The following is a 25,538-nucleotide window of genomic DNA, read 5'->3' on the forward strand; positions in this document are numbered from 1 at the left end:
GGGGCGAACAAGTGCCCCTCAATGATGACGCTGACCGTCTTAGTTGCTCTTTTCAGTGGGCCAAGGCGCCTGAAGCTCTGAAGAACCCTGAGACGAGGGGCAATGGAAGTGACAGACATTGGGGGCAGTGTGCACACGGGATGACTCAGCACTGTGTGGGGCCAGGGGCCGAACCACGGACGCGCCGTCCGTATGCGGTAACAAAGTAAACAACTGAGAAACCACATCTGTTCGCCGCGGTCAGATCACCAAAGACTGCGCAAATAATTGATACCTGACCCGCCGGGACACGAGCGCATGTGATGTGATCTCGTCTGTCGGACTCCGCTCAACCTCAAACACCATTGATCCGCGTGCATACATCTACGGGCACAACCAACTTCCTCCACCGATAAGAAGCCCACAAGCAACCTAGGATGTTGGGCTGGGTTCTTAGACGAGGGTTGGAGGGCGCGTCGGGGGGAAACAGAGCAAACGCAGGCGCAGGTGAGAAGACCCAGCCAGACCGACCCTTCTTTCTCGCCGCATCGCACGGCTTTTCTGACTTCTAATCCACAGCAGACGACACAACACAGATTGAGCAACCAGATACGCCCGCGCCCGTCTTTGCCGCCCGCGCACTCAAAAGCGCCATCTTTGGAACACCCGCGCGACCTGACGACGATAATACTGCCACCATGGCGCGTCGCAAGGACGAAGACGACTCTGATGCTGAATCCCGAACCCCGATGAAACAACCTCAAGGAATTCTTCTCACTCCTGGAACCGGAACCTCTCGACGGAAGCGTGTGTCGTTCGGGCATGATGTGCTGGATAACAAGAAGGTCGACAACAGAAAGGGCAAAGAAGTAGACACCGAGGAACGACCGGGGAGATTCCCAGACAGTTTTGCCGACACGACCAGCGACTCCGCAAGCAAGCGCACCAGATTGACCGAAACAATGGAGAACTCACGACGCAACAAAGGAACTTCAAGCTCGCGGGAGAGGAGCCAGACGCGGACCACCGCAGCCAGGAGTGACGATGCCGAGGACGAATGGGAGGAGGCCGACGACGACCAATGCATGCACGATATCACAATGGACCTTAACGAGCCCCATTCGCGGTCGGGCAAGTACTGGAAGTCGGAATTCGAACAATATCACCAGGACGCTAAAGCCGAGATGGAGAAATTGCTCAAGTACAAACAGCTTGCCAAGTCATACGCCAAGATGAAGGACGCCGAGGCTATCGACCTCAACGCCAAACTCAGGGAGGAGCAAGAGAAGGCCGCCAAAATGGAGAAGAAGATCTCTGAGATGGCGGCGCAGATTGCTGCGAAGCAGCGAGCCAGCGGCGAAGAGAGAGACAACCCTCAGCTCATCAAAGACTTGGCAAAGCAGACTGCCGTAGCTGTTGAGTACCGGACGCAGGTGCAAGAATTGGCGGCCCTTTTAGAGAACCGCGAGAATGGCGAAGACGACGAGGGGGATGCACGAAGCAAGCGCCGGCGGCAGGCTGCCTCACCACGAACACACAAGACCTTGCTCGAGGCCCAGCGAGAATTGAGGAAGGCTAGAACACAAGTCAAGGAGAATGGGCAGCTACGAGAGGAAGTAGAGCGGCTGAAGTCCGATCTCCTGTTTGCAGAGCAACGAGCAAACAAGCTCGCCGAAGAAAACAAACGGCTTGCCGAGCAACAACCATCACAGAACAAGGAACAAGGCAATGACGCCACGACAACGGGGAAGCGCGTGGACGAGCTAGAGGATGCGATTCGCAAGAAAGACGATGAGTTACGCAAGTTAAAGTCGGAGTTTGAGAATTACAGAATGGATGCCGAAGCTACGCAAGAAGATACGCGGCGCATCTTAGAGAAGGCGACGGAGAAGATCAACGAGCTCAAGAGAGAAAACAAGACTCTCAAAGCAGGAACAGCTGATGTACCGAAGACGAAGAACACTGCTGTTCCCCATGAACGAGAGCCTGCCGTCAGAGAACAACGCGCTCAAGAGACTGACCGCTTCACTGCGGATCACAAAGGCCGTAAAACATCGACCGAAATAGGCCGCCGGAGCTTCGACCTGGTAGAATCACTAGGGAAGAAGCTCAACGAGCCAAAGTCTCAAAATCTTCGGGACAAATATCAGCGAGATGCCGACTCCCCCAGTTCAGACGACGAGCCGCCGGCGAGAGAACCACCAAGGCGCCCCCAGTCCGAAATCTTTTCGAACTGTGTCAGTCTTGACAAGCCTAAGTGGCGACCTTTCATCCCAAGGTCACCCCGCAACAGAGAATACCTAGGTCCTGATCTGAACGACCGGATTGTCACCTCGAGCGAGGTTCCGACAGGCAACACGCCGGCACCTCGACACAGGTTCTCCAGCAAGGACAAGGACGCACCAATCGATTTGCTACAGGATCGTTTTGCTCGGCTAGGGGGGCCGGGCGAGCCCGATGTCGAGGCCAGCACCATGCTGGCGGCAAACATGTCCAAGAGCACGTTACCTCCGCAGAGACGAGCAGCGGCCATCGCGCGAATAGAACAGAGAAAGGCCGACAAGAGGCGCGCAGCGTCGGGCCAGAGCAATAACAAGGAGAACATGCGACCACAGCGCTCATAATGTTAATTTGCATTTTGGGGCGGTTCACGTTCTTCCGCTCTTTAGTGTGTATGGCGTTTGGGTTGAAGGGATATGATTCAGGCATTATTGTACGAGTAGTCTTTTTCGACCACCGAAGATGATAGCATGGAGTTTGGCGGGGGTATCATATCAACTCGGATTATTCAAATGATTCCAAGAAACCTCTCTCTCGCAGGCTGTGTGTTCCCCATGATTTACGTTTTTACCGTGTTTTTTTTTCCTGTCTTTTATTTTTCCCTTTTCATTCCTTATGCGCTCAAGGTTCCCTTGGTGCTAGGCACCTCGCCCTCCTTACCAGCGACGCGGCTGGTGGCCATCTTGACGGCGACGGCGAGGGCCTTGAAGGCGCTCTCAGCGCGGTGGTGGTCGTTTTCGCCGCGGAGGCAGTCGACGTGGAGGGTGATTCTGGCGCCCTGGGCGAAGCTCTGGAGGCAATGGGGGATCATCTCGCAGGACAGGTCGCCAATCTTTTCGCGGCGGAGGCCAAGCTCGACGACGCTGTAGGGCCGGTTGGAGAGGTCGACGACGGCGCGGGAGAGGGCCTCGTCGAGGGGCGCGTAGGCGTAGCCGAAGCGGGCGAGGCCGGTTGCGCTGCCGAGGGCGGCGGCGAAGGCGTAGCCCAGGGCTATGCAGACGTCTTCTGCTGTGTGGTGGTCGTCGACTGTGCAGGGGTAGGTCAAGGTGTAAGTGGGTGGATGGTTCTCTCTATGTCTGGCTGGTTGTTACTGAGGGAGACGAACTGTGAAGGTCGCCCTTGCAAGCGATGGCCAGACTCCAGCCGGCGTGCTTGGAGAGGGCGTGGAGCATGTGGTCGAGGAAGCCGATGCCCGTGTTCACGCTGATGGTCTGGGACTTGCTTGCCTGGGAGGCGTGTTCGGTGACGGCCGCGGTGAGCCTCTCGTCCGTGTCGGGGGGGAATGCCCCGCCATCGAGGTTGAGTGCCATCTGTATCTTTGTCTCGTTGGTGTCCCGCGCGAGGGCGGCCCATCTGGGCGGGTGAGATGTTGCAGACATGGCTGGTGTGTGAATAGGTCAAATGTAATCGAGAACAGGGGAGTGTGTGAGGAATTAGTCTCAAGATTGAGGAAGTATCGCAGGTGTATTGAGTATCATCAAGCCTGATTTGGGACTTTTTCTTGGAGTCACTAATCGTTATCAGTGGGCGCCGTGTGTCGGAGCTGCCAGTGGCGGGGAGGGGCAGACTTGGGATGAGGTGGGGCATTGCCCAATCATCACCCCTCAACTGTCAGCGATTGCAGCTGCCATCAAACAGAAGGTCAGGAAAGTATGACCACGATTACCTAAGGTAAGGTAAGTAAATCGTACCCGACCGCATTCTCCAATTTTCACCGCTTGGGGGGGCAGGCCCACCCAAGAGAGATGGAGCTCCAGCGGCAGAAAAAAAAGAATTGAAAAGCGCAGAGGTAGGCACGCTTCTTTGTCCTTCCAGCTTTCCCCAGCTCGCCCCCAAAAGGAGAGGACACGGGTCAGGAGCAGAGCTTAGGTGACCAACACCAACACATCAGTGCTGTAGCCTGCTGTCTGATTGGTCACGTCTTCCCTTTCCCGCAACGCCCTGCAGATAAATAGTGCAGCCTGGCCAATTTGCTAGCTGCCTTGCCATCTGCAACATCACCACATTCTCTCGTTTGCTTCAACGACTTCTTACTTACCTGCCTTTTCAACGCACTGGAACACAGCTTTGCTGGACATTGGAAAATATGTCCGAGTTCCTCGATGCCTACTGGCAGGCGCCGCCTGTTGCAAGGTAAGCACAGCTCATCCCTCTCACCTTACTTCTCTCTCTCAGCCTTGCTGACTCGTCTTGAACAGAACATTTGCAACAGCCGCGTTCGTCACCTCTCTTTCTGTTCTCCTGGGCGTCGCAAACGGATACTGGTTCATCTTCATGCCCCAGTTTCTCTTCCAGATCCCGCCTCAGATTTGGCGTCTCGGGACCAACTTCTTGCTCACCGGCCCCCAACTTGGCCTGCTCTTTGACACGTACTTCCTGTACCACTACCTGACGGCGCTCGAGGTCGGCAACCCTAGGTTCGCCAGGCGCGAGGATGTCATCTGGTATCTCATGTTCGTTTGCACTGTCATCACGGTAAGTTGTTATTGTCGCTGCTCCGGCAGTCCGTCCAAAACCATGCTATTTCCCCTTGGGAAAACTTTCTCTATTATACACAATGCCCACACGAGAGAAGAAATATCTTCCTCTCTTGCTATACACACAACTCTCTTGCACCTCATATTATCTGCCCGCACAGTGGATTCCCACAGCTGTCAGCGGTTCCTGGAAATGAGGAAGATTACCCTCACGGCGCGACCCGTCCTCTTTCGCTTTAGGGACGTGGCTTGTGGCGTGGGCATGGTGGGATGTCTTATGGATGGCTCGTGCAACCTCACAATGTTGCTCGAGTGGTTTTCTTAGCGCCCTACATATCAACACCCGAACTCTGGGTTTTTGTTTCTCTTGTTCACTGTTTATACCATTGTCATGACCATCATTATCATCATCCAGCTTCGGCCCAAAGGAGCATGCGCTAATATCGCACAGGCACTCTGCACCTACCTCATGGGCGGAGGAGCCTTCCTGCCGGCTTTGATTCTCGCCATGTGCCGTACCGTCACCCAAGACCAACGTGGGATGAAGGCCAACTTTTACTTCGTCACCATCCCCGCTCAGCTCACTCCGTTCTGCATGATGCTCGTGTCGTTGCTGTTCCCTGGCGGATACTACACCGCTATGCTCCAGCTCATGGGCTTCTTGGCCGCTCACCTCTATGATTTCCTGTCCCGCGTGTGGCCTGAGTTCAGCGGAGGCAGCAACCTGATCCCTACGCCCGGCTTCCTGTCTCGTCTTGTGCAGACGCCTCGCTTTAACCAGCGTGGATACGGAACCGCTGTTCGCGGTGGTGGTGGCTCCGCCCAAACTTCGGGTAGCAGCACTGGTGTATCACAGGGCGGCGGTGTTTTGCCCGAGTCGTGGAGGACAAGAGGACCTGGCAGACGTCTGGGTTAAAGCAAATGCTACGATAGTCGTCGTACGATAGACTTATTCAATGATGAACATTGTATTTGTTCCATGACTCTTTCGATCACTTTGATTACCTGACGTCGCAGGCTAGCACGCTGTAAACATACAAATCACCGACCCATTCCAAGAAAACTCCATGATATCAAAAAGAGAAAACCGTCCTCCATTCCGTACAATCCTTGGTATACTACCGATTGTTCCTTTGCGCCATTGTAAGGACACATTACCCACTACCTAACTCAAAGTCCTTTTTATCCATACAGAGTACTCTTGCCGCTCCGAATCGGCATATCACCCTCGTACTCTTCAGGGTCAATCCGCACCGGCACCTGGTGCGTTATTATCGCCGACCGGCCCGCGAGCGGCTCGTCCCTGAACCTCTCCTCATGGAAGGTCAAGGGTTCCGAGATTTGCATCTCGTTTGTCCTCTCCCCGTGGTCCGCTATCGGCGTGGCGCCTTGGACTGTGATGGAGGGCGGGGAGTATTGCTTCGGCACGCGGATCCGCGGCACCGAGGGGAGGGAGATGGATGGTATCCGCACCGACGTCTTCCTCGAAGGTTTCCCCGGAGGCGGAGGCGGGATATTGATCACCTTTGGTGTGTTATTGTTGGTGGTTATAGTATAAGACGCGGACCCTTGCGACCGAGCGGGCGACGGCGTCCGGGATACGGCGCGGGGTGGTGGTCTGATGGTGGAGAGGGGGTCCTCTGCCGCGCTGAGGTACGTCTGCAGGGCGTACGAGTCCGGCGTGTTGGTTTTGCGGATCGGCGGCGTCGGGGTCGGCGTGCTGCGGTTCGACTGCCGGCTCATGGCGCGGGGGATGTAGGCCGGGTGCGTCGGTAAGGCGCTGCTGGGGCCATGGTGGCCCGAGTGCGGGTCAAAGTTGTAGTGGGAGATTTCGCGGCCGGCCTGGACTTCCTGCTCCAGCCTGTCGTAGTATTCCGCGTTGTTGTTAAAGCTGTTGTTGTTGCTGCTCGCGATGATGTTCTTTTCTTGGAGCTCGTAGTTGTACGAGTTGATGGAGGAGGATTTCTTGTGGTCCGCGCCGCCGATGGGGAGGTAGGCCCCATTACTGGTCGCGGTGAAGGAGCTGCCGTTGCTTCTGGGGGGTAGTTGTTGATGGTGGTAGTGGAGAGAGGCGCCCTCGTCCTGGAGTCGTTGTTTACGTTGCTTGCGGCAGTAGATGATGAAGAGGCAGATGGCGCCGACGAAGACAAGACCGCCGCCGACGGCGATGCCCACGATGGTGCCGAGCGTCATGGTCGTCGAGGAGGCTCCGCCGTCTCCGGGGAGCGTGGTGTTGGTTGCCGAGTCGGTGATGTTGACAATCTCTTTGGAGAAGAGCTGCCCGGTGAGCCCGATCAGACTTCCGTCCGTTGGCTTTCGTTGGCAGCCGGCCTTGAGGGCGATGAGAACTGAAGGGGGAGGTCAGCGGGTTTGTTGATGCAAGTTTTCTCTTCGCATACTGCTTACAGTTTGAGAGATAGCTCTGGTCGTCGCTGGACTGAAGACACTTCACACAGGACCACCAGCTTGAGCTCGAAAACTTGTTTCCGTCCGCCGTGCAGTAGTCGTATGCCGTATCAGCGTCTGGCGTTGTAAGGGCGGCTGTCAGAGCGTTCTTGAGGGGCAAGCAGGCGCTGTTGATGATGCAGGGCGAGTTGATGGTGGAGATGGCGTCGGGGACGTTGAACAGACAGACGTCAACGGCGTAACGAACATTGTCTAAAAAAATCATGTCAGACAAGACTCACGCAAGCACCCTGGTGAGTGTTTATAATCTTACACATGAAGCATGCAGCGTCGCTCTCCGGGCCCTTGGTAGCCTGGCTCTTCTGCAGACAGTTGACACAGTTCTTGAACTTGATGCCGGTTCCGCTAGAGTGATATTGGTTGTTCTCGCATACGATGTCGGAGGAGTTGGTCCCTGATGTCGCAGTGTCGATGACCGTCCCGTTCGTCCCACCCAGGCACAAGGCCGCACAGTCTGAGCCTGGTGTCACCTCTAGCGAGAAGGCGGCTATGATGAGAGAGCACACGACAAGGAGATGCCGCAGGGAGAAAGTCGACATTATGAAAAGGCCAGTCGGAAGCCGTCTGGGTCTTGGCGGATGGGCGTAGGAAGGGCGTCCAAGGCGGAGAGAAGGTTATGATAGCTTCTTCAACAGCATGGCATGCAACGATTTCCCCCGTGTGTAAGTGAACAAGGATTCACAAAGACACTGTCTACTTGACAGAATGTATCGAGGACACGGAGTTCAAGATGGACCTTCCAAAATCCATCAAGAGACGCAGTTCAAGTTTCGAGTCCGAGGGACGTATTGCAGATATACCAAAGGATAACACAGAGGTAGCATCGCGGGAGCACGGCGATCCCATGCAAGACAGGCAGGCGGCTCTGCATTTGCAAGCATTCTCATTGCAGAGAGAGGGCTGGTCTATTTTGAGGGTATGCTGTAGCGTACAGTAGTCGCCATGACTTCCAGGCTTCCAGCCAGCCGAAGAAAAAGCCAAAATAAAATGTAGCATCCCCAACATGGTAAAGCGAACATGTAAGTCGTGCGTTGCTTCTCCAGATCGACCCTGGCGGGGGATTCCGAGCTGAGAATAGCACGCCGAGATGGATCAGAGTGAACACACGGCCAATGAGACGGCGCAAAGTGCCACAATCCTAGAGGTTCGAGGTCAACCCCGTCGAATGAGGAGTGAGGAAACATGAACACCAGCGCCAAAACAAAGATAGATCAAGCCGGGGTTCGCAAAGATGCGAGTCGCTGACTGGTCGGGCGGCACATTTTGCGTGAGATACCCTACCTTTTGAAGACGGGAAGTGGAAACGGAATGGATAGGATTGAGTGGCCTCGCAGCCGCCGGCCGGGGATGCGGCCCCCTCCTCTCATCCTGGCTTCATTCAACCACTTAGCGGCCGTCTTCCCGCCCGAGGGATCCAGTCTTTCCGCCACCGAACTCCTCTGGCACTCTGATTAACGGCCGGGGTTGAGGGAAATCAGACCACCTAAGCTATGGCCAAGAGTCAAGACTGCCACGAGGTCGCATTCCTGAGCGGGCGGCAGTCTCCCGAGTGAGATATCTCCATTTTCTCCAAAGTTCCCTCACAGGCTCGCTTGAATGACCGGTCTGATTCTTTTACCCCTCACTTCTGGTCTGTTGCTCACGTTCGGACGTCTCTCCTAGCCGGACCAAGGTAGTGACAATGCTGTTCACTCATTATCACTTCTCGCTGGCTTATGATTATGGCATTGAAAATTTCAACGTTTTCTGATTCACGTAAGCCTTAGAATGCATTGAAGCCTCGCGATTGTGCTTCCCGCGTCTATCAACCAACGAGATGAAGTTCGCCACAGCCATATAATTGCAATCTGTTATTACCAAAATACCTTACCTGCAGTGAGTTATCAGCGCTGCCGGGCCTGACGGTAACGCAACGTCTTCCAACTCTAGGCTAGCGGTCATGCTACTGCAGACACCCACACAACGCACTTGGCTGGCTCCCATTTGCTATGGCGTCCCCCGCGGAAGTCGTCACTTGCAGCCAAATTTCCGTGAATAGAAGACAGATGTGATAGTGGCTGCATAAGCCAACCTCCGCGGGGCGAACCTCAGCAGAATGGAGCTCGGTAGCATAGGTTCCCGCCTTGAGCACCACCACCCACCACTAGTAACGGTGCAATAGAATTTTTTGTTTCTGACAGACTGACACTGACAGTCAGTCATGGAGCATCGCTTCCGTATTTCGTGCTCAGCTCTGTTCCGCGTTGCGTTTCATTCTATAGTTCACACCGGTAGCTTGGTTCCACCTCGATACTCTTTAGGAGAATTGAAAAGCAGACGACGTCCCGGTCCTGGAGGCTTCGACCCTTCAGATTATTGTTCCATGCCATTCTTGTCTAAAACTTACTATCACACAACTTGAAGTCCCGTTATTCCTTCTTTATAACCCCGTTGAACAGCTGGCCTTACACTTCCTATCCTCAGCAAAGTAGACTATCACAACACAACCATAATAGTACATGTTGGGTCTAGGACACTCCCACAAAATGGACGTAATAGGAGTCTGACGGGCTGGCTTGCCAAACTAGTCAACGCTTCGTTGCACGAGATCAGCCTCTTGTTTCTCCTCCTTTTCACTTCCTTTGATCCCGTCTCGTACCGGATAACCTTTGCTATACGACATCGCAGCTGAGTTCATTTCCATCCACGGGCCCTTGCATGACTTTAAAAAACTCTTTGTCACTCCAGCCATGGATACTGTTGCCGATCAAGACCTTTACAGCCCGAACAATCATCGTTTGTCGAGCAGACTTATGTTCCTACAATATGCATGAAACCTTAACAATGTTTTGTTTCCGCAAGGAGCATTTCACATTCCCAAGAGGTCATCTCGGCAATTCGTACTTGTCGTTATCCGCGCCTTGGCAATTTTCCCTCGTGGCGCTGCCGTTGCACAACATGCGTGTTGCCCAAATTTTAAACATCCGTACGCTGCAGCCCGTATTTCTGCCTTTTATTTCCTTTCACCTCATCGAAGAACATCATGTTCATCAATGCTCTAGAATTCTTATCGGTGCTGAAATTTGAATGTTCTCTGTTAATCGGGCCGAAGAGTCATAGCGCCCTGCGCTACATTCTGTATTCTACGGCGTGTCATCCAGCCGGCAAGTCTTGCGGTGAGATCTGGAAGCTCGACTGCTTGAGGATGTTCAACGGGACACGATGGGCAATCTAGAATCACCAAAAGTCTCAACACAAAACCATCTGGGTAAGCACGACCTGTGCCGATTCGGTGCTTTTGGAGCATGTGTGACTTTACCCATCGCGTGAATCGGTCTGTGTCCCGCAAAAAAGGAGGCCGTTTGGGTCGTACGTCCTGAAAACATGAGTGGGAAGCAATCAATCCCACTCATCAACATGTCTTCGTTTTGCAAACTCATCCTTGACATACGACCGTGAGTCCTGTTTTCGCGATGCCACCGCTGTTTGCTGAAACCAGTCATCTCTATCGTGAAGACTTATAAAATGGCTCTATCTACTGCGAGTCTGAGAACCAGAGTATTTTGTGAACATCATCAGGACAAGTAAAACACTCAAGACTCAAAATACCTACAATGGCCTTCAAATTCGGACTCATCCTCGCCGCTCTCGCCGCCACCCAGGCGCTCGCACTCCCATCTGTGCTTCCCCAACCCGCCGACCCCGAAGATTGGACGCTCCTTGACTTCCGACGCACCTGCGTCGAAGACCAGAGCCGATGCAGCTACAGCTTTCTCGTCTCCGAAGACGCGACAAAGGCGCCAAAGTACTGCAACTTTGACATTGACGCCGCCGGCGGGCTGCCCGCGTACCAGACCGACTTCTCGTCCCTAAAATGCCCCGGCGGACCAGAGTACACCGTCAACGGCGGCTGGGACGAGCGCGAGTTCATAACCTTGACGATCATCAACGACGAGAGGAAGCTTCTGTCCTTCTTCGCCTACAGGGACGTCGACCTCTGGGCCGGCGATGGTGCCGCGCCGCAGCAGTCTACGGTGTACATCTACCCGATGCCGGCGGTCAAGCGCGATGTCGAGACCAGGGAGGAAGAGGTGAACCTGCCATATGCCTCTGCCTGGAGGATCAAGGACCTTGTCAGATGTGAGTTTGATATGTTTATAGTGACTGCCTCTGTTGGTTTTATATCAACAGTTTGTTGACACAGTTGTGAAGATGAATTCAATCGAGGACAGCCTTACAGCGATGCACTCATCATGAGATTCGGCATCCAGGCTCTTGGAACTCCAATCGAACAATGCCTCCTCATCATTCCCCTGTTCGAAGGTACTCGGCCGCTGGGCATGAGCTTCTACGACGCACCCTGCGACTACGGTGGATGGACGGCTTCCTGGGGCCACAACGAGACTACGGACGAGGCGGTCTTGTCCCTGATGAAGTAAGAGGTGCCTCACTATTTCCGGGTTCCGACAGAGCTGACATTATTTTGCAGTGCAAACCATGATAGAATTGCGTACTTTGGGTACAACAATGTCAGCACCAACGTTGTTCTTGGCAGCAACGGTCCTAGACCTGTCTCACAGCTGTAGCTGCTTTCGGCTTTGAAGACAAAAGCGGTGTAAGATGGCTTGAAACATTCGCTGGCCAGTCAGGGGGACGTTGGAAAGTGGCCACCTGCGCTTATGATACTTACTTGTTGGAGCAGATTTCGTAGGATTTCCATTCTAGTACAGGATATGGGGTTTAATTGACTGTAATTGGCCGGTTGGGTTAATAGAAAAGAGACTTGTTGGCTTGTTTGCCAGAACTGGCGCGCATGATGATGATGATGATGTGAATGACAACATTGTGTTTGCCGCGCCCATTGTTTCGGTCTTCAAAATCCGGCCATCTTTCAAAGATGTTAGCGATATTGTTGGAACTTCTCTAGTAGTACAATGCTGTGCCAATGAACCGAGAAAACCAGTACTGGGGTCGGGCCGTGGTAAACGGGAAACGATGAAGATCGAGGGCGAAGCGCTGGATGACTTGGAGCGCTACCCGGCTGTTTGCTACTGGGCCGCCGGAAGTCGACAGCAGACTTGCGTTCGATTCGCTGGCCTACGCGCTGGCAGTACTCGGAGAGCCCCGGAAAGAGGTTGGCACGTTGGTTGGAGTCTACAGTGGCAGAACAGGACAAAGAGGTAAGGAAAGTCACGGGTTGAGCGAATAAAGCGAGGAGGCAGGGCCAACTTCTCCACCGTTACCACTGTGTCGGAAGAGCCTCCTATCCAACGGTGCGACTTTCCCGAGTATCGATCGGCAAGGAAGCCCCTTCAAGCGACATGCCGTTGGCTGAGGGGCCGGAGGCACTGGCATGATGAGGTCGTAAACGAGGCAAAACACGCGGGCAGCGTGACCATGTCTCCGTGCAGTCAACCCCCTTGCTGGCTGCGCTGGCTGGTCGATTCCCCGGCGCAGCAAACCGGTCTCGTGCATTCTCATCTGTATCCATAATAACCAGCGCGCCTGCAGATCATAAGTCCAGAGGTAAGTCCGGTGGTCCGGGTTTTGTACCCGAAGCTGCTACGCAGCGGGTTTTTCGCCCGTAAGGCAAGTTACGGTCAGCGCAGTCACACACTCATCATCTTTCTGCGTTATTGTGTGACTCTAACCACTGACCATGGGCTGTTCCGTTACGCTGCTCGTGGCTGTATGACGATAACTCCAGAGATACGGCTCAGCTCTTCGTCACGATGCTCGATGATATAGGCTTCTTCCTGCTGCGGAAACTCAGCCTTTGAAACCGAGGCACCCAGAGTAAAGGCACAATACTACGAGATAATAGTAAGGCTGCGAGGTGGGGGATCTTGTCTCTCCTGAGTTCTGAGTTCAGGTTGAGTTGGGCGCCAGGGGATGCTTAACGTCTGCGCCCGTTGTAAAGTGACGGAACATGGTCAGATCCCTTGCCCAGCAGCAGCATCGAAATCTACCAATAAGCAGCTCGTACTTGATATGCTGTTGGTGCATAGTGTCGAGCAGCAAGCAAGGATTCCGCAGTACGAGACGTTGCAATTGGACAACTTGGGAGAGAACGTCGACCGTAGGCGGAACTGGCGACATAGAGGTTGTACCAGATGAGGTTAGTCTTCATCGAGAGACTTAAGGTCAGGTCGCTTCGAAGGAGACGTGGTGGAGTGCCATGGCAGTCAATCACAGTGGACTGAATGCGCGTAAGTGGTCCGTGCCGGCATGCATCTGGCGAAGTTGAGGGCGAGGAGACGGCTGGTTGAGGGTGACGAGTGGCTTGCAGCGTGCAAGTGGCTCCAGCAGAGACCCCTGGCTCGCAGACAGCGGCAAACGTCGCCATCCTGTTGGTTGGCCTTCATCACCATCAACGCACTTCATCAATTGGCTGGGAACCCGGGAGGCAGGTACCTCTACTCGTCTCGGCGCCTTACCCCGTGGTCGGAATCCATCGAGTGTAACTTATCTCCCATGCCCGCTCTCTAAGTGTACTCTTTTCCCCGCCCTCCATAAACTGTCTTCGCCCACAATATCACCTAGATTAGCTCACGCTAGCCTTCTTGTTCTCTTTTGCCTCAACTCCAACTTTACACCTCCTCCGCCATCGTGAACTCGTCGTCTTCGTGGATGTCTCTGACAGAGCCAGATTGCTCTTTGCTTTCCCTTGCGGCGAGACGTGCGACCGGTCGAGGTGTCATTGGAGATCGAGCAGTTGTCGACTTTGTTGGTTTACCTTGCTGTAGTGTAAACGTGTTTCAGGATGAGGATAGGCTGCCTTCAGTTCGCTCCTCAGGTGGGCGATATCGACAATAACCTCAACCGCGCCGATTCGTGTCTCAACAAGGCGAACACGGACGACCTCGATTTACTTGTCCTGCCTGAGCTGGCCTTCACAGGTGAGTTTTGCGACTTATACAATCCTTGCGCCCCTCCCAAAGGTAATGCGAGCAGGCGTTGAGTACTGTGATTCTAACTCCCGACAGGATACAATTTCAAGTCGCTGCAGCACATCTCGCCCTATCTTGAACCCTCCGGCTCTGGCATCACCGCGCTATGGGCCCGCACGACTGCTCTCAAGTACAACTGCAATGTGGTCGTTGGTTATCCGGAGAAGGTAGATGTCTCCAACAACTGGCCAACGGGCCCGGAGTACTACAACTCTGCGATTGTAGTCAACGGAGATGGCGAAACGATAGCCAATTACAGAAAGAGCTTTCTCTACTACACAGACGAGACATGGGCCCTGGAAGGGAACAAAGGGTTTTACGAAGGTTGGATCCCTGGTCTGGGTAACACCTCCATGGGAATCTGTAAGCACATCTCCACCTCCCTTGTCGATTTCGTGCAGCTAATCCTTTGACTTGCAGGCATGGATCTGAAGTAAGTCAAACAATGAGAACGCGCAAACAATGTACTGACTTGAGATAGCCCTTACAAGTTCCAAGCCCCTTGGCATGCGTTCGAGTTCGCTTTCCATGTACTCGAGTATGAGTCGAATTTGGTCATCGTGTCCATGGCATGGATGACTCGGGAGGACGGACGGCTTTTCAGCCGGATGCCTAACGAGCCAGACATGGACACCTTGACCTACTGGGTCACTCGGTTGGAACCTCTCATTCGATCAGAGAATGATGAGGAGATCATTGTCGTCTTCTGCAATCGCACCGGCAACGAGGACGAGGCTGTGTATGCTGGTACCAGTGCAGTCATCGGGGTTCAAGATGGTGAGGTCAAGATCTATGGTCTTCTCGGTCGAGGCGAAAAGGAGCTCTTGGTCATCGACACCAACAATCCTCCCTACGCGAAGCTTGTCTATCGCCCTGAGCCAGACAAGCCATCGGCAGTTCATTCCGAGTTAAAACAGACTGGCGCTTCTCCGTCCTCGGTCAACGGTTCAGCAACTAGCTCTCCCCCTCGACAAGGAGTAACCAAACATGGCGTATCCACGCACACCCCGACGCAGCCAACGTCTCCTCCGCAAAAGTCGTCTTTCACCCAAAGCTCTTCTTCCCAGAAGCATCAGGTGAAATCCCCATCTTCGAGACAGGCGAAATCCCCGCCCAAGATTGAGATTCCCTCCAACACAGGGTCTTACACCAGAGACACTCCTGACAGCATCAACCTTCCGACGCCGACTGCTCCAAGCCCTACCCCTCAGGCCATCCGACCGAAACTGATCATTCCGCAATCACCACCTCTTCAGCCATGGCAGTCCGGCAGCCCAGTGCCTCAGAGCAGTCAATCCATTCAATCAGTTCACTCGGTTCTTTCAAACCACTCTGTTCAGTCTAATCCACGACCGCCTGAGGACAGCACCCCTTATCCCCACAGTGGCGCTCCTTTGAGTGGTTATCCCAGGAAAGGAGGCTTAGGAGGGGCGGAGAAGAAGATTTATGGCGGGAGTGTTTCCATCACTCAAGTGCCTTTCACCCCAATCACGCCTTTCGAGGACCAGTCGCCGATGGCACAGCGGTATTTCTGGCGGCCCTCCGATAGCCTTTTGGAGGCGCCAATGGAGTCTCACGAGAAGCAATCAGTCGCAGAGCCAGATGACACGAGGACCCAGACGTTCCACTTCCCGCCCTTCACGCAGAATGAGCCAGCAGCGCGGACACACTCTTCAAACTCCATGCGCACCGTAGCCACGGCTGGCAGTTCAAGGTCAAAGAAGACGAACAGCGATCAGTCTTCAAAGGAGAAAAGGCGTGCACCTTCTCAAAATTCCAAGGCACGTCGCTCAAGCAAGTCGCGCTCTGGAGACTCCAACAGCTCAAGAGGAGAGGTCTCCAGAGGCGACTCTTCCACGCCGGCTCGGCCCTCCTCGCCGAAGTCCCGGAACGCCAGTCGCACGAGAATGCTTGATCGATCTGAGTCCGCTATGGCACAACGTGAACAGGCTTCACAGCAGCTGGGGCCCATCTCTCAAAGAGCAGAGTCGGTGAACAGAAATCGGGGTGCATCAGAGGAGAACGGAACCAGTACACCGCAGCCCGATCGGCCGTCATCGCCGAAGTCTCGCAACTGCAGCAGAAGCCGCCCAAGTGAGCATCTCTCGTCTATCTTGATTGCAGCCAGTCCGAGTATTTACCATGACGAGTACAATCGACGATCGCTCCCGGCACTACCGGACACACAGAAGACACAACCCCAGCGACCAATGTCCCGCATGAACCAGCGCTCTAGGACCGGCTCGGTCACTGAGATTGACAAGAACAACCTGTGCAATGCCCGCCCTTCATCGAGGGCTTCGGTCGGAGGAGAGCAGTCGAGCTTACGCCCCGCCTCTCGTGCTGCTAGCCGAGGACGACAGCCCGGTTCTAAGTTTTCGCCGCCCAAGATGTCACCACGCGATCCTTCTCTCCCTCCGGAGCAAGATCCTGATGATATTGTTCGAATTGTGCGCGAAAGAGCGAGCTCCATGGCTTCTAAGCCTGGTATGGGCTCGCCTTCTTCCGAACCGGCGTATGAGAGGGTTGAAGCCATCGTGTGTCCTACTTGTCCTGTCCATGGACGGCATTCAACCTCTTCCGCCCCAGGTGACTCTTCGACGTTGCTAGGGCACCGAATCTCTCCTGACCTGAGCGTTGGCCGATCTTTGTCCTCTCCCGCGGCAGCGACTACCGTCGGCAATGTCGCTGTCGCGACCACCAGCAAAGTAGGAGACGACCCCAACTACTCAATCACTGGATCTAACAAGCCGAGTGACGCAGGCTCACTAGCTGAGACCATCGAAACAGTCTCAACGACGAGCCGGTCACCATCCACGCCACGGTTTGAACCGAAAACGCCCCGGGCCATGGTAGTTGTTCGCGATGTCGAAGTACCTGGCATCAGAGATGAACTTCCTTCAGAGCTGCTGGCAAAAAGCTTCTCCGACCTGATCTGCACGGATAGAAATGTCGGGCCACCTTCAGACGGTCCACCTGCTATTGCAGCTTAGATACTCGAACCAGAGTTTTGGCTCATGCCTTGTTCATGATGTTTTTCTTTTCTTTCTTTCCTCTTTCTCTTTTGTTCAGCGATGATTGTGGGCATTGTTCGCAAGGGCATGGATCTGTCATTGAGATGAATGATACCTTAGCGCATAATGAATGACAGGTAGGGGAAAACATTGACATGACTTTATTGGTGAGATGAATTAGGACGGGATTGGAGTCGACTGGAGGGCGATAGTGTGACCTTCACCTGTATCTACTACACTATCGTTGCAATTTTGCATTTACCTAATTGAACTCAATAAGGTCCAATCTTATGCCAGAGACCGACGGCAAACAAACTTTGCGTACGCGATGTGCAAAGTCTACGATGCTAGCATAGTCCAGCATTGGAGTCCCAAATTTGCCCAGGTGTTCAGATGCGACTTACACTCGATCACAGTGACACCCACAGATTCTCCCCTCTCGGACGGACCTGCAGGCGTTAGATCGCAAAGAGGCATGGAACCGAGTGGGTATGACGGCCTCCGGGACTCGAGGCCGGATCGTTCCGCCGGTTTGATGAGTCGATGATCATAAGGTGGCCATGGTCAATGATCCGCAGGCCTCTTATGCCCTTGAGAGCATCATGGTAAGCTCACGATAACCCACCCGGTCGAGGCTCAAGTAATTGATTGTTCCGGGGCATATCGCACCAACCACGGGAGCCAGGAACGCCTTGATTCCTTTGCGTTCAGGGCGCTAGGCCGTCCAACGGGTCTCTTCCGCCAGCAGACAAACATACTCGACGACCAATCACCTAACGAAGAGGGGTTCCCGCCGCCCCGAATGAGGTCGCTGAAGTGTGAAATCAAACAGGGATTCTTGCATCTTAGCTCCATAGCCCATCCAGGGTTGTTGCATTCTAAGTGGCTGGGGCCGACCAGCAGTCTGCACGCCACCGTCCACCTCGGCGCTAGGAGGACGAAGCAACGAGAGAGACTGAGAGAGAGCAGGCAGATCTGTATCTCTCGCCATTTGGCCCCCGCATCCACCAACAACGAGAAGCCAACGGGCGGCGGTGTGTTATTGCAGACCATTGGGGTTCTTGGCCACAACCAACGAGGCCCTTTCAGCTTACCCTTCAAGGCAGGTTGCGTGCTGTTCACCCGGCCTGGTGGTCGAGGAGACCAACCCAGAGGCCCTACGTAGTGATGGCTCTTCCCCAAGGTGTGCTGACCTCCGTGCCACCCCAATTCTTCTGGGACCCCAATCACACACACCAGTACGGAGTAGAACCAACGAGGTGATGAGAATGCAGAGACCTGCGCCCCTCGTCACAATCACAACCGTAACCAACTTCTCTCTCGCAAACACCGAAACACATATGAAGCTTGGTTTCGCATGGCTTCGGTGTCGCTGTGACTAGTCGTCACATCGTGAAGAACCTCTCGAGATCATCGGATCGCGGCTTCGCCCAGAACATACAAAATTTCAAGCTTCCCACCCGGCGCTCAGGCTTTGCTTCAGTTTTTCGGACTGCAAAATCCACTTCCACGCCGGAATGTAACACCAGCGGACCTCGCCCCTCATCATTCGACTTCAGGCCCGGTCAACTGACCTTCCGCGTTGCAGTCAATCGCCCTTCCGCGGTGATCGCATTGTAGGACGTAATAAGCGAAGAAGAAACACACGTACACAAAGCCGGCCTTTCGCTTTATCTTTCCCAACATGAGAGTTACGACAGGCGCACTTGTGGCCGGTCTCTGGCTCGGCCGGGTGTCTGCAATCCACGTGGCCGATGGTTCACCTTGCGAGACACTCTGCGGCAACGTACTCGACTCGACGACTAAGAATGACGTTGTTTGCGACGAACACTCGTACTCCAGCAGCGCGGCTGGCTCTGTATATCAGCAGTGCATATCTTGCGAGTTGACCAGCGACTTTGCGACTGCTAGTAACCAGACAGACACACAATGGCTACTGTGTAAGTGCAAGTGCCGCTCCTTCGAACGTGACTTTCGTACTCACATACACATCTGCAGACAACCTCAGATATGCCGTTTCTTATTGCGTCTTCGGCTACCCAGATAACCCAGACGTCGGTTCAAGCCCGTGTCTAACAAGGTTTGTCTCCCTCTGAAGCGCTGCTAGGTTTACCTCCTAATCTCCAATTAGGACTGCGTGTGAGCCATTGCAAAACGCCATCAAGTACGGTGACTTAGCCTCCAATGCTACCGAGTATGAATACTGCGATGTATGGGACCATAACCAGGTCGCCAGTTGCTCAGCATGTCTCCGCGCAGGAAACAACAATTATCTGACCAATTGTATGTACCGCAACGGCCATGGTCTTGAAGTCCGACTGACAAGCTGCCAGTTATCACCATCTTGGATGCTGGATGCGAACAGAAGCCGACGCCCGGTACAACGGTTTCTGTGGAAGGCTCCCCCTTCTCGAAGACTCGCGTGAATATCACTGAGCCGACACCCACCAACACATATGTTTCAAACTACAACAAGGGACCCATCAGTCTAGGCGGTATTGTCGGCATCGCCATCGGAGGTGCAGTCCTGCTTCTTGCCATGGCTGGTTTCTGCATCGTATGGAACGGTAAGAGGAGACGTAGGGCGTACCTCAAGCAGCTTGAGATGAAGCAAAAGGGCCCGTCCGGATGGCCAGCGCCGTTGAACCTTGCCGGCCTCAACGGCACTCCACTGAGCCAGCGTCCGCTGCGAAGCTGGGATGACACGCCACAGAGTCAGGTGTTCCCGCGGACGTATGATGACTCGCCATTGAGCCCGCAGGGAGAGAACGCGTTTCCGAGATACTTTTCGCCGTACTCATCTCAGTACAACAGTCCTGTCAGTGGTACTGAAGCGCCACATATGCAGTGGCCGGCCAACCAAGCAGCCCCAAGCAGTCAGCAGCAGGAGATTGGCCTGGCTTTCGGAGGCGACGATGCGGGGCACAATTGGCCTGAGGATAAGGGTAAGGGGAAACCCGAGGCCTATGAGCTGAGAGAAGTCGATGGCGACTGGGAAGCACGGCAGGGACATGCCAGCCCGCCAATCCTTCAACACCCAGCACATCAAACACATGCAGAGTACGACCGAGCGACATATCAAGGGATGACTGAAGAAGAATTTAGGAGGAGGTATATTTGATCGGCGATGGAATACTTGAGAAACAATGCGAGATTTCGAAGTTGATCTGGCGCAGCTGTCATTCATGAGGGCAATAGGCTTGTTAATTAGCGGGAGTTTGGAGTTGGAGATACCGATTGAACAAGATCGGCTCGGTCGCAGAGTAGGCCTACTTGCAATGAACGTGAGATATCGTCATAAGTGCAATTGACCAATTAGCATCAAGACGAAGAAAAGGAAGGAAGGATAAGGAGATATGCTTCCTGTCAATGTGATTCTGAGGTTTACCTTAGCCTGTCGTCATTCGTCCCATGTCCCTTGTGGACGGGAGGTATCGTTGATAACGATAACAAGCCACTTTCTTTGGTTGTTCTTTCCTTCCAAGTTTTTTTTGCAAGACGGCTGGTCCCTGGCTGAGGAAGGCGGAACGGTGCAAGGCGCGTCCGCTGTGTGGCTAGGCGTTGGAGCGTGACCAATCGTGTTTGCTCAATGGCAACACCGCGCCACAATGTGGACCCAGACGGATTTTTTTTGGCAGCTTCCACCCCACAGCCAGAGAAAAAAATTTGGATTGGGAAGCTTCAAGTCCTCCAACACCACGAGACCTTCCATTCCGACGTTCACGAGCCAACGTCAGACACCCATTGCACCTGACACGCCTTTGTCGGTTCGGTTCAATTCGGAAAAAATGGCCATGGAAATTGTCAAGCACGGTGAGGAGGAGGAGTTCGCCATCAAGCCCCAGGCCTCTGTCCCTCACCTGGACACGAGCAGCTGGCCTCTGTTGCTCAAGAACTACGACAAGCGCAAGTTTTCTCCCTCTTCTTGGATATGGAGCGACCGCTCGTCAACAGCATCACAAACAAATGACTGACCAGGTTTCTTGCAGTTCTCGTCCGGACGGGTCACTTCACCCCCATTCCGGCAGGATGCAGCCCTCTGAAGAGAGACATCAAGTCCTACATCTCTTCCGGTGTCATCAACCTTGACAAGCCCTCCAACGTATGTTTCCGTAGTCGCGATACTCCATATGTCTAGTCAAGCATACTAACTATCGTATAGCCCAGTTCCCACGAGGTTGTCGCTTGGGTCAAGCGTATCCTTCGGTATGCAATTCCCACCCCTTCGTTGTTGTGTTCATGAATGCAATGCCCCGCGCCCGATCGTACAATTAGCTCCCGACATCGAAGACGAATCTCCCTACGGCAATGACCAGCATCAAAATTTGGCATGAATGGTGGCTCTTGATTAGCGAGTTCCGACGTCGACAAGACGCATTTTGCAGATGGCTCCACACGATGCGGTCGGGGACTTCCCGGGGGAAAACTTCCAACGACATTGCGACTCGATGGTCATGGCCTACACGGAAATATGGCAACAAAGACTAGCATGTCATGTTGGGAAAGATGTGTATTGCCATGGGAAGGCATGCCTCGCGAAGCAATCGTCGGAACTCGTTTGCCCGGACCACCATAAGACTGCGACGTCTTGGGGACTGCGGATACTGCCGTTGCCGTCTATCAACCGAGAACACACACGATTGAACGATTTTGAGGGGCATTCGCTTATCTTTCAGAACGTTCTGAGTTTTGTCGAGAAAACATCGCTAACCATGTTTTTCTGTTGTGCAGCGTTGAGAAGACCGGTCACAGCGGTACCCTTGATCCCAAGGTCACTGGTGAGTCGCGTTCCCACATAACTGTCTCGAACTTGTTTTGCTAACTTTCTCAGGTTGCTTGATTGTTTGGTGAGCAGCAACCCACCAAAATGCGATGGAGCATTCCTTGAGAGAATTGCAACTGACGAAATTTTCCAGCGTCGACCGTGCCACCAGACTCGTCAAGTCCCAGCAGTCTGCTGGTAAGGAGTACGTTGCCGTCATCCGCCTTCACGACAAGCTGCCCGGCGGCAAGGTCCAGTTCGCCCGCGCTCTCGAGAGTGAGTTGATTCAAGAAACCCCGTTGCAACTGCCGAAAGTATTCTGACTCGCGATGCAGCTTTGACTGGTGCCCTCTTTCAGCGCCCTCCTTTGATCTCTGCCGTCAAGCGTCAGCTGCGTATCCGTACCATTCACGAGAGCAAGCTCATCGAGTTCGACAATGTACGTCGATCTGCTACAACATTGGGAAACGACTGCTGACCGTGTCTCAATCACAGGATCGCCACCTCGGTGTCTTCTGGGTTTCTTGCGAAGCTGGAACCTACATCCGTACCCTCTGCGTCCATCTCGTACGTCACATTGATTGTCGTTAATTCAGCCTTGTTCTGATTGCTTACATGGATTAGGGTCTGTTGCTCGGTGTTGGTGGCCACATGCAGGAGCTCCGAAGAGTGCGCTCTGGTGCCATGGGCGAGAGCAAGGAGATGGTTACTCTGCACGACGTGCTTGATGCTCAGTGGACCATGGACAACACCAGGGATGAGTCTTACCTGCGCAAGGTCATCTCTCCCCTGGAGACTCTTCTCACTGGCTACAAGCGTGTTGTGGTCAAGGACAGCGCTGTAAGTAATCCATTGCAACCCCTCTCTCCAAACCCCTCACGGCCCGATGCGACTTTGCGGACAATGTCTCAGTCGCGTTAAACACATGAATCGCCGTTGCATCTGATATTGACGTACCTCACAGGTCAACGCTGTCTGCTACGGTGCTAAGCTTATGCTTCCCGGTCTTCTGAGATACGGTGAGTTGTCAACCCCACGATGTCACATATGATTGACATGCTGATCCGCTTTTCTAGAGTCCGAAATTGAGGTTCACGATGAGGTCGTTCTCATGACCACCAAGGGTGAGGCCATCGCCCTCGGCATTGCTCAGATGTCCACCGTCGAGATGTCGACATGCGGTAAGATTTCTCTCTTCTCATTGCAACCTTATGACTCTTTTGACTAATGGAAAACAGATCACGGCGTGGTTGCCAAGGTCAAGAGATGCATCATGGAGCGCGACTTGTACCCCAGAAGATGGGGTCTTGGTCCCCTCGCCTCCGAGAAGAAGAAGATGAAGGCCGACGGCAAGCTCGACAAGTACGGCCGCCCCAACGAGGCCACTCCCGCCAAGTGGGTGTCGGAGTACAAGGACTTCGGAGCTCCTGCTGGTGAGGCTGCTCCTGCAGCGGCGGCTCCGGCCACTCCCCAAAAGGCGGTGGAGTCTACGACAGCTACTCCCGCCGCAGTCACCCCTGCCAATGCCGAGGATGATGGCGAGTCCAAGAAACGCAAGAAGCACGAGGGCGAGACACCCGACGAGAAGGCGGAGCGCAAGCGTCGGAAGGCTGAGAAGAAGGCGGCCAAGGCCGCGAAGAAGGCAGCCAAGGGTGGTGCTGACGACGATGACGACAGCGAGTAAGCTCCTGCGAGTTTCCTCACCTCGATTGGCTAAGATACCATGTGTTTGTTGGCAATGGTCGGTGGTTGGCTGTTGTATCATAAAAAAATGGCTTTGGCAAGTGGCGTTTGGCTCTGAATTTTTCTGTCTCTGAACATAGTGCGTACTGGCTGGATAGGAGTAGATAGGTCCTATACGGAAAGCAAAAGTGACGACTACTACTGTCGCATCAGTTCACGTTTTAACCAGAGGCTGTCACTGTCTCGACGTTATCGCAAACATATCAGGAGTTGTTGAGCAGAGGGTGTTGAAACAAAGGCACACGCAAAACGCTGGGTAGGGACTTACGTACTCCCGGCAGCATCCCAGCGGGATTTCAGACTGCAGCACAGTTCGGGTCCCGGACCAACGTGGATCTCGTCCGAACGAGTTTTGTTTGGGAATCTCAGTCATAAACAGCGCCAATATACGTGTTCCGTCCTTCGTCCGAAGACGGGTTCCCTACCCTATCACACTATCTGCCTATCAACCATGAAGGGGAAGGGAAAAAATACAAGGAAGCATTGTCACCAAGCATGTCTCAGACCACATGCCTTGGCCAACCAAGGAAACAGCAGCAACTGCCACTGACCCTCCTTGATGCCTCGTAGAATTGGGTATAATGCAACCAAGAATACCGTGACCGGGTATAATTACTGGAGGTGCGGATCCCCTCTCAATGCTCCCCTGAGATGGCACTCGTGGCAGCACGTCACCCCCGCCTTTTTTTGTGTCTTGTCCTCTCTTTTTTCGTCGTTTCCTCGACGTCTTGAAGTCTTCTAGGCACGTGTATAGGGACCAAGTATGGATGCAAATCATTTCCCCCCCTTCACAGCCCCCGTGCCCCCCGGTCTCCAGGATCAATGATTGCCGGTTCCTGTTGCGCCTCATCCCTCACGCCCTGCTTCGCCCATGCCCGATCAGCGGGGCGCCGACACCGCCAGTGGAAGATCTCCCCGTGGACCTACAGAACTTACCCATCCCTCAACCCCCGGTTACCGTCCGTCGACTTGGGAGAGAGCCACTACCGTCATCCCGGTCAACCAAAGTACATCCCGTGTGGCACCACGATCTGAACCCAACCCAAGTCCCCCCCAAGAGCCTCCTTTCCTGCCCATGACGACGCGGGAGTCGGGAACAACAAGGATTAACTCTATACCAAGGGTACAGTCTCTTATGTGGCTGCGGTCTAGAGGAATGGGGCGGAAGACGGGTGCCGGAATCCTATGCATGCTATGCAAATCCTTTTTTTCTCCGATCTGGGCAAATTTTCTACCTTAACGTGGACTAGGAGAATTGATGTACAAAAAAGGTGAGCACTATTGGATTATCGTGGGGAGGAAGCCTAACAGGATGCTATCTGACCACCCCGACGGAGCCCATCTGACGCGCGCCGAGCCCTAAGAGTGTAAAAATTGATCTTCCAAGCAGGGAAAATAGGAAGAAGGGATCTTAATGCCGGGAGAGAAGTTCTAGCTTCGGGTATCCGGTCAAGGAGTGAGAGAAGGGCGTAAGTGTGAGAAGCTGCCACGCACTTTGACGACACACACCCCCCCGGCCCACCTGTTTCAAGCATCATCTGCTTTGACGTGCCATGGAACAGAGCCCACCACAATCCGTGAGAGGTATCCTCCTTCCGCTACTTGCTGGAGCTTCCCTCAACGATCTCTCTCTCCACACGCATTTGCAGTGATAATCTCATTCCTGCATAGCTGAGAGCTGGGCGCAAGCTTAGAGCAAGGAAAAAGATTTCCCAATGGTACATGTTTCCGGCCAAGGGGAAGGGGGCGGGTTCGTCCTCTTACACACCTATACCCACACACACTCGCGCACGCATCAAACTTGTCAGTCTCTTCTTCGGGGTGTAAGCTGTCGTAGCTGTAGCTTGTATGAGTATGTGCTCTTGTTTTGTTTGACTACAAGAAGGGC

General features: G+C 53.9%; 8 protein-coding genes across 8 annotated transcripts; 6 read left to right on the forward strand and 2 right to left on the reverse strand.

Moving 5' to 3' along the window:
• Positions 1-416: 416 nt before the first annotated feature.
• Positions 417-2,603, forward strand: CABS01_15620 (uncharacterized protein; the record flags this gene model as incomplete). Its single annotated transcript, XM_060548954.1, has 2 exons — positions 417-486; positions 559-2,603. The coding sequence occupies 2 exons, from the start codon at positions 417-419 to the stop codon at positions 2,601-2,603; spliced, it is 2,115 nt and encodes a 704-aa protein (XP_060391150.1).
• A 269-nt stretch (positions 2,604-2,872) lies between these two features.
• CABS01_15621 (imidazoleglycerol-phosphate dehydratase) lies at positions 2,873-3,638 on the reverse strand (the record flags this gene model as incomplete). Its single annotated transcript, XM_060548955.1, has 2 exons — positions 2,873-3,285; positions 3,365-3,638. 2 exons carry the CDS (start codon positions 3,636-3,638, stop codon positions 2,873-2,875), a joined length of 687 nt encoding a protein of 228 aa, XP_060391151.1.
• Positions 3,639-4,345: 707 nt separating this feature from the next.
• Positions 4,346-5,652, forward strand: CABS01_15622 (centromere/microtubule-binding protein cbf5; the record flags this gene model as incomplete). The annotated part of the gene is made up of 3 exons (XM_060548956.1): positions 4,346-4,392; positions 4,458-4,734; positions 5,188-5,652. 3 exons carry the CDS (start codon positions 4,346-4,348, stop codon positions 5,650-5,652), a joined length of 789 nt encoding a protein of 262 aa, XP_060391152.1.
• Positions 5,653-5,918: 266 nt separating this feature from the next.
• On the reverse strand, positions 5,919-7,741 carry CABS01_15623 (uncharacterized protein; the record flags this gene model as incomplete). The annotated part of the gene is made up of 3 exons (XM_060548957.1): positions 5,919-7,084; positions 7,143-7,394; positions 7,456-7,741. The coding sequence occupies 3 exons, from the start codon at positions 7,739-7,741 to the stop codon at positions 5,919-5,921; spliced, it is 1,704 nt and encodes a 567-aa protein (XP_060391153.1).
• A 3,054-nt stretch (positions 7,742-10,795) lies between these two features.
• CABS01_15624 (uncharacterized protein) lies at positions 10,796-11,767 on the forward strand (the record flags this gene model as incomplete). The annotated part of the gene is made up of 3 exons (XM_060548958.1): positions 10,796-11,321; positions 11,394-11,616; positions 11,671-11,767. 3 exons carry the CDS (start codon positions 10,796-10,798, stop codon positions 11,765-11,767), a joined length of 846 nt encoding a protein of 281 aa, XP_060391154.1.
• A 2,177-nt stretch (positions 11,768-13,944) lies between these two features.
• On the forward strand, positions 13,945-17,124 carry CABS01_15625 (N-terminal amidase; the record flags this gene model as incomplete). The annotated part of the gene is made up of 4 exons (XM_060548959.1): positions 13,945-14,080; positions 14,168-14,494; positions 14,552-14,564; positions 14,613-17,124. 4 exons carry the CDS (start codon positions 13,945-13,947, stop codon positions 17,122-17,124), a joined length of 2,988 nt encoding a protein of 995 aa, XP_060391155.1.
• A 1,705-nt stretch (positions 17,125-18,829) lies between these two features.
• Positions 18,830-20,266, forward strand: CABS01_15626 (uncharacterized protein; the record flags this gene model as incomplete). The annotated part of the gene is made up of 4 exons (XM_060548960.1): positions 18,830-19,085; positions 19,144-19,225; positions 19,277-19,428; positions 19,479-20,266. 4 exons carry the CDS (start codon positions 18,830-18,832, stop codon positions 20,264-20,266), a joined length of 1,278 nt encoding a protein of 425 aa, XP_060391156.1.
• A 667-nt stretch (positions 20,267-20,933) lies between these two features.
• Positions 20,934-23,591, forward strand: CABS01_15627 (centromere/microtubule-binding protein cbf5; the record flags this gene model as incomplete). The annotated part of the gene is made up of 12 exons (XM_060548961.1): positions 20,934-21,055; positions 21,124-21,247; positions 21,308-21,351; positions 21,877-21,923; positions 21,977-21,992; positions 22,062-22,183; positions 22,243-22,346; positions 22,403-22,474; positions 22,532-22,747; positions 22,872-22,926; positions 22,984-23,088; positions 23,146-23,591. 12 exons carry the CDS (start codon positions 20,934-20,936, stop codon positions 23,589-23,591), a joined length of 1,473 nt encoding a protein of 490 aa, XP_060391157.1.
• Positions 23,592-25,538: the final 1,947 nt, after the last annotated feature.

Source organism: Colletotrichum abscissum, assembly GCF_030869225.1.
Source record: "Colletotrichum abscissum strain IMI 504890 chromosome Unknown Scaffold_70.1, whole genome shotgun sequence".
Lineage (NCBI taxonomy): Eukaryota > Fungi > Ascomycota > Sordariomycetes > Glomerellales > Glomerellaceae > Colletotrichum > Colletotrichum abscissum.